At 40.3% G+C, this 12,678-nt stretch overlaps 1 protein-coding gene across 1 annotated transcript in view; it reads right to left on the bottom strand.

Annotated features, from left to right (window-relative positions):
• malrd1 (MAM and LDL receptor class A domain containing 1) overlaps positions 1-12,678 on the bottom strand; it is a 198,322-nt gene that overhangs the window by 173,468 nt on the left and 12,176 nt on the right. Inside the window, exons 5-7 of the mRNA XM_052016179.1 lie at positions 11,630-11,735; positions 10,853-11,220; positions 7,779-8,197 (exon numbers count right to left, since the gene is read on the bottom strand). Coding sequence (XP_051872139.1) covers positions 7,779-8,197; positions 10,853-11,220; positions 11,630-11,735 — 893 coding nt within the window. The remainder of the gene's footprint in view (positions 1-7,778; positions 8,198-10,852; positions 11,221-11,629; positions 11,736-12,678) is intronic.

Genomic DNA, 12,678 nt, shown 5'->3' on the forward strand with positions numbered 1-12,678 from the left:
CCAATGTTCAATACAAGAGGGCATGGCTTTAAAGTAATGGGTGGGAAGTTCAAAGGAGATAGTTCACCCAGAGAGTGGTTGAGGCATGGAATGCGCTGCCTGGGTAGTGGTAGAGGCAGGTACATTGGTCAAATTCAAGAGATTGCTAGATAAGCATATGTGGAATTTAAAATAGAGGGATATGTGGGAGAAAGGGGTTAGATAGTCTTAAGCGAGGTTTAAAGGTCGGCACAACATTGTGGGCCGAAGGTTCTGTATTGTGCTGTACTGTTCTATGATCTATGGTCTGCCTGGTTCGACATTACCTTGTAATTACCACAGACTTGGCTGCTTTAGGCAGTACCATAATTAGAGTTACCCAGTCACTCTGGCCTCTCTTCATTAGAACTTTGTTTCATTTTAATTTATCTAACTCTTCCTCCATTTAGTTCTTCAAAACATGTGGAATAGATCAAGGCTTATGATAGGTTGATTTTGCACTTGGCTTAACAAAGATAGCGACATTATAACCGATGATACTTTTGTTGGTGTACTGGAATGTTTCTGCATTTTTTTCCAATAGTATGTCAGAGTGTGGTTTTAAACCATCCTTACTGAATACTTAATTTCTACGGAGGGAAATGAAAAGTTGACATTGCAGGCTGAGACCCTTTATAAGGACCCTTCATTCATGAGTCCTTATGAAGGGTCTCGGCCCACAATGTCAACTGTTCATTTCCCTCCAATAGATGCTGCATGACCTGAGTTCCTCCAACATTTTTTGTGTGTTGCTCCAGATTTCCAGCATCTGCAGACTTTCTTGTTCACCATTTTTAAATTGACTGCAAATCTAACTGAGGTTGATCACATCTAAATGAATCAAAACCTTAAAAAACGACTTTAATCATATTAATTTACATTGAAAAAATTACAATTGTTCAGCTGTATTTATTGAGTAGCTCCTCTAGCTAATCACATGGTGACAAATTTCACAGCTTAGCCACCACAGCTGAAAACTTCTGCCTGCTCCCAAAGAAATTTCACTGCTAATTTCTGAGTTTCATCAAAGAAACCTTAAATCTGGTTTTGTTCTATTTGCCTTCTCAAATATACTTTTGATTAACCATGTAGGATGACTGTCACTCCAATCTATAACTCATCACACAATGTAATTTTCCTTATGGTTAATAAGCATACTGCAAAATTACATTTTCAAAGCTGCATGAATCATAAGTACTTTTCTTGAGAGTTATGCTTCCAATAATCCTTTCTAATATTCTGGTGCTTGAACAGCAAATTTTACGCAAGGTCTGGGTAAGATCATTTAAGCTACAGTTCTTAAGAATTGCAATAATACACAAGAAATTATTGGCATTTTTGAAAGAGCTGCTATGTTACTACTGATGGTTTGGACAGTATTAAATCTTATGTGAACCACTTTGCAGACCATGCTTTCAGTTCTTTTCCTTTTCTCAAAACAAGTATAGAGGAAGCAAACACATGATGCATCAGATATGGCATTTTGATAAACATTATCTTGGAAGAACATGAAAGAAAGATAAACTTTTACTCAGGAATGGTGCACAATAAGTATATTTCATTTATGTTCCTTTTGTTTAAATCTAGGTCTAAGAATAAATTAAATTGTTTGCTTTTCCCACTTACAGATAATTCAGAAATCATTGGCACTGCTGAGAGATTGGCTGCTCTTTGCTCTTGAGGATATTTTTTTCCTTGAATCTCAAAGGACAGGAACATTGATGTAAAACATTTAATTAGAATCAGAGCATTGCTTTCATTGTGGGCCATTACAGTATTTGACTGTGGTAAGGTAATGGTAGATACTTGTCGACATTACTTGCATTGAATCATTTTGATTATATCTAGATTTCTAATCATGAATGTGATACACTGGTACAGGACAAAATTAGAAATACTGAGAAAGAGATCAATAATGATGGATTAAGATCAGATAGCATTTGAGAAATTGACCAAGCAGGGCCTGATATTTACCAAGATTAGTAATGAACAAAACATCTTTTTATTTTGTATATGGCAGTTCAAAATACAATATTTTAATGCTATTAGAAGTTAAGAAGAGGAATGATCAAATAATATATATTCTTGGTGATTTTTGATGGCAATTTTTCATCTCACAGTATGTCCAAAGTGTCTCACAATCATTGTATTGCTTTTATCATTGTTGCATTGGGCAAACAATAAACTACTGGTTAAGATTAAATTGTCAATTAGATCATGCTAGATTAAGCAAAATGTACTGTTTATCTCTTAATTGCTTCTTTATCGTTGGTGTACATTTTCTACCTTGAACTGAAGGGGAAAGGACAGAAGTAATCATAAAGAAAAGGAATAATAATAAAAAATTATATTAAACCATAATCTGCTATTACTGAAACTACAGCAATTTCAAATAAATTTAGTTGGGAGCAGAATAAATCATTTCAAACAAACTTTAATGCTGGGTTTGTTACCCCCAACCTGCCCCACTGAGAAACTAAAAGTCTTGCACTATTGATTTTTTATGACAGTTGAAATGAAGTATGGAACACATATCCCAATAGCAACAATCTTGTTCTGCTATTGCAATGTGAGATTTATTATTGTACTATTATATAGTTTCTTGAGCTCGTTGTATATGACAGACGCAGAGCAAGTCCAATTCTATCACTTTTTTCTCAAGTACAAACAGTATGAAAATTACCCAAGGGCTAATTGCAAATTATGGTCTTTTGCATATTACCTTAATCCAAGAACTGGACTCCCCTTTATACCCTGAGCTTACTCAGAAACAACAATGATTCCAAACACTGTGATTTTCAGGCAAAATCAATGATACAATTAAATGTTATTAATTGCACACCATATTCCTATTATTAATGGCAAATATGAAAAGTTTCATATAATCTCACTGCAACAATACATATCAAAGGGCTCTTAAAATGCATCAGACACTGCAAGCTTATGTATGCATTAACATTTTGCATTAAGTATATAAATTCATCAGAAGATGCCTTCTTTATGTAATTGGCTTTTTGTGACTACATTTCTTGGGGTGATATTCATTGAATTGCTTGGTTTATCAAATGAAGGTTCATATAATCGTCTTAAAATGCCAAGTTTTTGCTACTAGCCTGGAGTTTGTACAAAGTGTTAACTGGAGAATCAAGCCAAGATGTTAGAAGTGAATACCCTAGAAATGATATTGCAACTATTTTTGGTTTGTTAAACACATACCAAGGTTAACAAAAATGTCAAATCAGGTGTCAGGAATAAAACAACATTTCAAAACTGGAACATCCTTGCTTTAAGAAACTATCATTGTGACATTGGTGTTTAGATGTTAAAATCCAACCTGTGCACTGCCTGAGGCTACATGGAGATGAGCTCAAACAGGGGTGCAAGCTGGTGGAGTGCAAATGCAAAATACAGAGTGTGGAGAGGGGAAATCCCTGAACCCCTCCCTCTGGCTCCATACCTACTCTAGGCCCAACTTTTTTCATGCAACCACAAAATTGGTAAAATTGGTTTATTATTGTCACATGTACTGAGATACAGTGAAAAAATCTTTGTTTTGCATGCCTTCCATACAGATCATTTCATCATATCAGTGCATTGAAGTAGTACAAGAGAAAAATAATAACAGAATGAAGAATAAAGTGTTACATTTACAGAGAAAATGCAGTGCATGCAGACAATAAGTTGCAAGGCCATGATGAGGTAGATTTTGAGGTCAAGAGTCCATCTTATCGTACAAGGGGGCTGTTCAATTGTCTTATAACAGCAGGATAGAAGTTGTCCTTGAGTCTGGTGGTACGTGCTTTCAGGCTTTTGTATGTTCTGCCTGATGGGAGAGGGGAGAAGAGAGAATGTCTGGAGTGGATGGATTACGTTGGCTGCTTTACCGAGGCGGTGGGAAGTGTAGGCAGAGTCCACGGAGGGGAGGTTGGTTCCTGTGAGGTGCTGGGCTGTGTCCACAACTCTCTGCAGTTTCTTGTGGTCTTAGCCAGAGCAGTTGCATACCAAGCTGTGATGCATCCCGATAGGATGCTTTCTATGATGCATCTATAAAAATTGGTGGGGGTCAAAGGGGACATGCCGAACTTCTTCAGCATCCTGAGGAAGTAGAGGCACTGGTGCGCTTCCTTGGCCATGGCATCCATGTGATTAGACCAGGACAGGCTATTGCTGATGTTCACTACTAGGAACTTGAGGCTCTCAATCCTTTCAATCTCAGCACTGTTGATGCAAGCAAACGGGTTTACATTGCCCTTCTTTCTGAAGTCAATGACTAGCTCTCTTCTTTTGCTGACATTGAGGGAAAGGTTGTTTTACAGAAAATGTAAAACCTGCTTTTATTTAAAATATCTTCCCTTCCTGTCATCCAGGCACTCAAACTGTCTTTCCAGATAAAGGAGTGATTCACTTGTAATTCCTCCAATCTAGTGTACTGCATTCAGTGCTCACAATGTGGTCTCCTCCACACTGAAGAAGCTAAATGTAGATTGGGTGATCACATTACAGAGCAACAGCGTTCAGTTCGCAGGAATGACCCCAGGCTTTCTCATGCCTGCCCCACTACTACTCCATCTTACTCCCACTGACTTATCTGTCTGTGCCCTCCTGTACTGTTATAACAAGGCCCAATGCCAGTTTGAGGAACAATGTCTCATCTTCTGTCAGGGCACGTTGCAGCTTTACAAACTCAATATTGAATTCAAAAAATTCCCTCTCTCTGGTAATATCAGAATGGGTCATTCACCTGTAATGTAATATTGGCCCAGTCTTTCGACCTTCACTGGTATGGCCTGACCTGACCTGCTAGGCAGTTCCTACAGCTTTGCAATTCATGTTCTTTTGTTTATGTTCTTTCTAAATATTCTCATTAACCTTTCGTTCAGATGACTTCGTCAACAGCTTATCACCAAGACAATCCCGGCCTCACCTTATCAGAGATATTCCCTTTGCTGGCCCTTTCTGCAAATTTAAACTATCCCATTTTCTCACTTTCCCTGTTCTGATGAAGGACCTTTGACTGAAGTGTTAAATCTCTTTCTCTCCCTGGAGATGCTCCCTGCTCAGTGTTTCAAGCATTTTCTGTTTTCATTAAATCTTGCACATTCCATTACAGTCAGCATGCTGTACTCTTTGTTGAACTTCATATTAATAACCCAGGTCATAAATTTGATCAGATTCCTGCTGTTAAATAAATAGTATGTGCTGCACGTATTGGTGACATCATTACATGCATAAAACACAGTGGGATAATGACATTGCCATTATACCGAATCTTACTAGGAAGTGCCTTGTCCAAATTCCTGAAGGGAAAGTATGCAAACATTGCAACACAACTTCAAAACTGTGTGCTGAGTACTATTTTCAGTTATACAAGGGTCTGCTTCTAAGCTAAAATAATGCAGATTTTAGAAGCCCAAAACAAAATGCTGAAAAACTCAACAGGTCAGGCAGCATCCGTGAAGAAAGAACCCAAGTTCGTGTTTCAATTCTGAAACATTAACTGAGTTATTGTAAAGAACATGGAGCAATCCACATTCCAAATCTACTCCGGCAATGCTCCCCAACTCTTTCCCCGCCACAGTGACGACTGCATTGGTGCCGCTTCCTGCGCCCATGCAGAGCTTGTCATTTTCATCAACTTTGCTATAAGTTTCCACCCCACCCTCAAATTCACTTGGTCCATCTCTGACACCTCTCTCCCCTTTCTTGATCTCTCTGTTTCCATCTCAGGAGACAGATTATCCACTGAGATCTTTTACAAATCCACTGACTCGCTCAATTACCTTGACTACACTTCTTCCCACCCTGTGGCTTGCAAGGACACTATTTCCTTTTTTCAGTTCCTTCATCTCCGCTGCATCTCGTGATGAGGCCTTCCACTCCAGAACATCCAAGATATCCTCCTCTTTCAGAAAACAGGATCCCCCCCACTGCTATCGATGGAGCCCTCACCTGCATCTCTTCTATTTCATGGTCTACTGTCCTCTCCTATCAACTTCCATCTTCTTCAGCCCTTTTTCACTTCCACCTATCACCTCCCAGATTCTTACATCATTCTCTCTCCCACCTGGATCCACCTATCACCCTCCAACTCTTGCTCCATCCCTTCCCCCCACCCTTTTATACTGGCGATCTCCCGTCTTTCTTTCCAGTTCTGACGAAGGGTCTCGACCTGAAACGTCGACTGTCCATTTCCCTCCATAGAAGCTACCTGACTAGTTGAGTTCCTCCAGCTCCTTTGTGCGTTGCTGAGGTATTGTAAACTTGAATCACAGCGTTACTATCTTGTTGCTATTAAAATGATTTTCCAGTAAATCAAAAGTATACAGAGAATTAGCAATTGAATAGGTACCTCTGATTGAGAGATCCAATAGCAGCACAAACCTATTTCTGTGTTTTGACTTTCTTGAGGCCACATAGATAAGACAAGGTAAGATAAGATTTCTTTATTAGTCACATGTACATTGAAACACACAGTGAATTGCATCTTTGCATAGAGTGTTCTGGGGGCAGCCCACAAGTATCGCCACGCTCCCGACACCAATGTAGCATGCCCACAACTTCCTAGCTTGTACGTCTTTGGAATGTGGGAGGAAACAGGAGTACCCAGAGGAAAGCCATGCAGACACGGGGGGAATGTTCAAACTCATGACAGACAGTGGCCGGAATTGAACCCAGGTCACTGGTGCTGTAATAGCATCACGCTAATCATTACACCACCATACAATAAAAACTTTAATGGTGGACCCCTCAGCATTAGATGGAAGATCACCATAATGATATGTAAAACTATTGACATGATTAAAGCAACCATCTCAACTTCCTTTCAGTTGTTTGTACCTGTGAGGTACCACGTTGTGCTAGAGTATTCATTATATTAGTTTTCACTTCTCAACAATGGCTTTATGCAATATAACTGAAACCACTCTTCTTGTTGTTTAGATTTCCATCATCACAAAGGTAAGTACACATTAAATGGGCTTTATAATTCTGCTTCATTTATTCTAACTTGCATCAAAGCCATTTCCATATCACTGATTTGCTCGCTGACCTACAAGATTCTTCTAGCCCTGCAGTCATAGTTGCTATCCAATCCTACTTCCTTCTCTCCACTCTTGATGGATGTTCATTAAGCCATGTGGGGCCTTTGATAAACTTAATTCACCACTATGCTTCCATCATCCTTTAAGGCATTCCTAAACCAGCTTTGATCAGCCTGTTGAAATATTTCCTCTTTAACTTGATGACAGAATTTGATTATGCTACTACAAAATGTCTTGGGATGTGTTACTCATTAACGGTACTATAAAAACACAAGATATTTGGTACTGAATCTGACAAATGGCAGAGGGCTAAATAGAGAGATTTCTGAAATATAACTCCTCTACTGCCATACACACAATTCAATTAAAAGTCAAAAGAAAAATACATATTGTGATATTGCAACAATCTACATACAATAATTTTTCATCTAACAATAAGAATGTTATTATGTTTCCTGAGGTGATGATTTTTTTGCTGAGGAAGTGATATGGATTAAATGCAAATGCACCAGTTACAGCTATCTACAATATAACAAAACATTTCTAATTCTTAAAATTATGCAAATCAAACTGTTTGATTATATACAATCCATCATGTTTTTTGGGAACACAAGGGACTGCAGATGCTGGAATTTGGAGCAACAAACAACCTGCCGGAGGAGACTTGCTGAGTTCTTTTTTGTCATCCTGAAGGATTTTGCATAACTGAATAATGCTTACCTGGAATGGTTGAGTACTGTCGATAAATAGAGTCTCCTTCAGCCATCTGTCACCATGCTGGCCATATTTTACCCAAAGTTGTTCCCCCTTTGTATTTCTGTAGGTTCTTTTATGCACTGCCAGTTTAAAAATCTGTTTTCCAAACATGTGATAATGGAAGCGGAAGATACAGGTCTTGTTGGCGTGATTGCGGGTGGCATCCAGGATTGGACTGAGGAGTGTAGCTGTATTTCCGAACTGTTGGTCAGATGCTTCAATGTAAAGGTAGTGGCCTTCTGCTGTCCCTAATGTGTGGTCCTTTGATGGCCCAGTGTTGAGTGTTGAGGTTTGTCCCTTATTTCTTGTCCAGTCAAAATCATCATCCTTGGCTTGCTGCCAGTTGCAAAATTCATTTTCAAAATTACAGAGTAGTTCTTGTGCTACCAGAAGAGAGAAATAATACTTGACTCTTTGCCTAAATGTCTGTGCCTCATTGTATGCTTATGTTTAAAAATTGTTCACTACATCAGCAACATAAGAATTATTTTCAACAGAAGGACACTGGAAGACACAGACTGCCTTTTCACATTGCATGTAATACATTATAAAACTAAACACCATTAATATATCAAGATATTCTTTTTTTACGAAATCATTTCTAGGAGGTAAGTGTTGTTGGCAAGGCCAGATTCTATGCCCTTACTCTACTTGCCCTTGAGGAAGTGATGCCAATCTATCACCTTAAACTGCTACAGCCTGTCTGAACGTACCTGCAGGGCTGTTGGATAAGGAGCTCCAAGAACCAGTGACAGTGATGATGAAGGAACAGTGAAATACTTTGTACTGGGAGCAGTATATGACTAAGAGGGGAACCTGTAGTTAGAGATATCCATGAATTCCCAGACACACAAGAGACTGCAGATGCTGGAATCTGGAGCAACACACAAAGCGCTAGAGGAACTTGGCAGGTCAGGCAGCATTTATAGGGGGAAATGGACAGTTGTCAATTTGGTTCGAGGCCCTTCATCTGGACTGAAAGAAGAAGAGGGGAGATAGCAGTATAAAAAGGTGGAGGGAAGGGGGGGAGCAAAAGCTGGCAGGTAATAGGTGGATCCAGGTGAGGGAGGGGGTGATAGGCGGATGACAGAGGGGGACAGTGGGAATGATGTCAGAAACTGGGAGGTGATAGGTGGAAGTGACAAAGGGCTGAAGATGTTGGAATCTGATAGGTGAGGAAGGTGGAGCATGGAATCAGGGGAGGGAGGTGCAGAGAGGAACCAGTGGGAGGAATATGTGGGTGATGGGTAAATGGAGAGGATGGGGGAGGGGAAAGAGAGAGCGATGGGGGGAGAGGGGAAAGAGAGAGCGATGGGGGGGAGGGGAAAGAGAGAGCGATGGGGGGAGAGGGGAAGAGAGAGCGATGGGGGAGGGGAAAGAGAGAGCGATGGGGGGAGAGGGGAAAGAGAGAGCGATGGGGGGAGAGGGGAAAGAGAGCACGATGGGGGAGGGGAAAGAGGGAGCGATGGGGGGAGGGGAAAGAGAGAGCGATGGGGGGAGGGGAAAGAGAGAGCGATGGGGGGGGAGGGGAAAGAGAGAGCGATGGGGGGAGGGGAAAGAGAGAGTGATGGGGGGGAGGGGAAAGAGAGAGCGATGGGGGCCAGTTGGATCAGGGAGAGAAAGAGAAAAGCAAAAAAAAGGGGGCAGAGGGGGAGCAGTTACCGGAAGTTTGCAAATTCAGAAGTTGGGAGGTGAGACCGGATGCAGACTGGGTGACTTCTTCGCTGAGCACCTTTGTTCTGTCTGCTATGCCAGCTTCTGGTGGCAGCTATTTTAATTCCACTTCCCATTCCCGCACCGACAAGTCTGTCCACAGCCTCCTTCACCACATATTCCGCCTGGACAGTCCCCGACCTGGCAGCATGAGCATCGAATTCTCAAACTTTTGGTAACCAAACAGTCCTTCCAGGCGAAACAGCTGTTCACTCACACATCTTCGAATCAACCATATTGCATTCAATGCTCACAATATAGCCTCCTCTGCACTGGGGAAACCAAATGCAGATTAGGTATCTGCTTTGCAGAACACCTCCATTGAGTAAGGGTACCCTTAAGCTTCCAGGTACCTTAATTCTCCATTCCACTCCAGCTCTGATCTTTCTGTCTTTAACCTCCTGCATCACAGAATGCAAGCTTGAAGAATAACACTTCCTCTTCTGCCTGGGCATATTGAAACCTTCAGGACTCAATTTTCAATCCTAAAGACTCAATAATAGTTTCAGGTAACTGACCCATTTTATCCCATGTCCATAAATGTGCCTGCAACTTTGTTTCTTTCTTCCTTTCCATCTCCGTTTTTACAGTAATTGTTACCTTGACAATGTTGGTCTCAGCCTACCACAAACATTCTCTCTGATTTCTCCACTCCTCCTCCTCCTCTCTGCAACACACTTGTTTTCTCAATTTTCTAGGTTTGTTAAAGTGTTCTTGACCTGAAATGTTGACAGTTTCTCGGCCTACTCCACTGATGCTGCCTGACCTGCTGAGTGCTTTCAGCATTTTCTCATTTTGTTTTGGATTTCCAACATCTGCAGTTTTTTTGCTCCATTATCATGCCTGGGTTCAAGCTTAGTTTCTAGGTATTTGGCTGCACAGGATCTTGGGCAACTTTCGCTTCAGACAGTATTGTCCTCAGCAAATATCACTTAAACCAAAGAATGATAAATCTGGACAAATATGAAAGTGTATGAAAAATATTTTACAAATAATCTTTTCCTGTTAAACATATACGTTTTGAATGGTCTTCATTACTTCTTCAAATAATTAAATAAATCTGCAAAAAAAAAAGTTAGCCAGGCTAATAGTAAATCATGGAGCTACTGCTTAATCATAAAAATCTACCCTGTTTTCTAATGTCTTTAAGGGAAGGAAATTTGCCTCCTTACCCAATCTGGCTTATTTTAGCAATGTGACTGACCCCAAATACTCTGAAATGGTCTAACAAGCCAATAACTTGAAAGGAATTAAAAATAGGCAATCAATGCTCTTTGGATACCAACATTGAACAAGTCAATAAATAATTCGCAAGTTCCACTTACCACAGTTGTTTTCATCAGAACCATCACCACAATCATCCACAAGGTCGCATACTTGTAATCGTTCAATACAAGCTCGGGTTTGTTCACACCAAAACCACTCTGTGCCTTCACATTTCTCTACAGCTGGTGGGAGGGAGCAGTTGGCAAACACAATGTCATCCACTGCTGCCACACCATTGTAAATGCCCAGGCTGACTTTCACCAATTTAAGACGGAAAGGTTGTGTTAGACGCCCAAGCTGGACAAAGCCTTGGAGCCATTGATTGCTTTGAGTGTTGTAGGTCCACCACACGACAGTATTACTCCTCACACCATCAACCTCCAGGAACATTTTTGCTGCTCCCACTGCCTGTCCATAATTATAATACCTGTGGCAGTTACAAAACGGCAAATAAATTCTTCAGACATTGAAAATGTTCAAAAATACAACCAAACAGCATTGGCCAACATTAGGATTAAAGTTAGTTCAAAAAAAAGATCAAGTATAGTAGAAATACCATGTAATTTTCACTGATTTTTGATCCAATAAATGAAAGGTTATGTTTTTCAGGTGTAATTGGGTTAATACTGGTGAAACTTAAATCTTCCCCTTCCAGTTAGATTTGTTAATGATGTATATAAAATGATGCATATAAAATCAAATCAAAATGAATAGCTTGGTTGATGTACTAATTTTAACCATGGGGTTAAATGTGGCAGAGGGTACGTAATATATTTTCAAAAAGTAAGCATCTCACCATTCCGTCACACCAACATGAAAGTGAAATTATTACCTACCAGAAGGACATGGTACATCCAGTTCCTGACTGAGTGAACGTAGGGCTGGTCAGTTCCGCAGTCTGAAAAATGTTGCTTTTGATCATCAGAATAAACATGAAGTGTCCTGAAATAAAAATATATAATTCCAGAGGGGCATTTGAAGACATCATCTCTGTAGCCACACAAGGAACCACACATTAAAATGATCTGGTGTCTGAACAAAGTAAAACATCACAACACATTCCACAGCAGGGGTTGTAAGTTTGCAAGTCGAGTAAGCCAAGGAAGGACATTTTGAAAAGGATTGGATGAGCATAGAGAAACAATGGTGCAACTGCATCATCTTGTGAAGGTGTCATGACCAATTTAGTGAGCTATCAAAAAAACAGGCTTATAGAATCCATGGTTTTTAAATAGAGGTTTGGGGTACAACTGCAAAAATGTTTTCCTTAACCAGGCTTAATAAGCTGAGTGAAGACAGAAAATGCTGGAAACACCCAACAGGTTAGGTAGCATCTGTGGAAAGAGAAACAGAATCAACATTTCAGATTGAAGACCCTTTGTCAAAACTGGGATAAAGAAAAAGTTAACTTTAAGATATCTTTATTAGTCACATGTAAATCGAAACACAGTGAAATGCATCTTTTGTGTAGAGTGTTCTGGGGCAGCCTGCAAGTGTCATAGAGTTGTACAGCACAGAAACAAGCTCTTCGTCCCATCACATCCACGTCAAGCTTTTTTCCCCATTTGCCTACATTGGGTCTGTAATGTTCTGTGCCTAGCCTAATGAATGTTTCAGGTCTGGGACACTTCAACAGAAATGAGAAACGGAGAAACAAAGTTAGTCTAGGTAACAGAGAAGGTGAGGAGAGGACAGAACGATAGGTGAAACAAAGGGAAATTTCTCTGATAGGGTGAATTAATGTGGCAGGTGACAGGAAGCTCCAGGTCACCCATGAAAACTGAACGTAGGTGCTCTGCAAGGCGATCACTTAGTCTGCGTTTGGCTTTCCCAGTGTAAACACTAAATGCAGAACACTCTATAATAAAAGAATTGTAAATGAATT

The sequence above is a fragment of the Pristis pectinata genome, chromosome 5 (genome assembly GCF_009764475.1).
Source record: "Pristis pectinata isolate sPriPec2 chromosome 5, sPriPec2.1.pri, whole genome shotgun sequence".
Lineage (NCBI taxonomy): Eukaryota > Metazoa > Chordata > Chondrichthyes > Rhinopristiformes > Pristidae > Pristis > Pristis pectinata.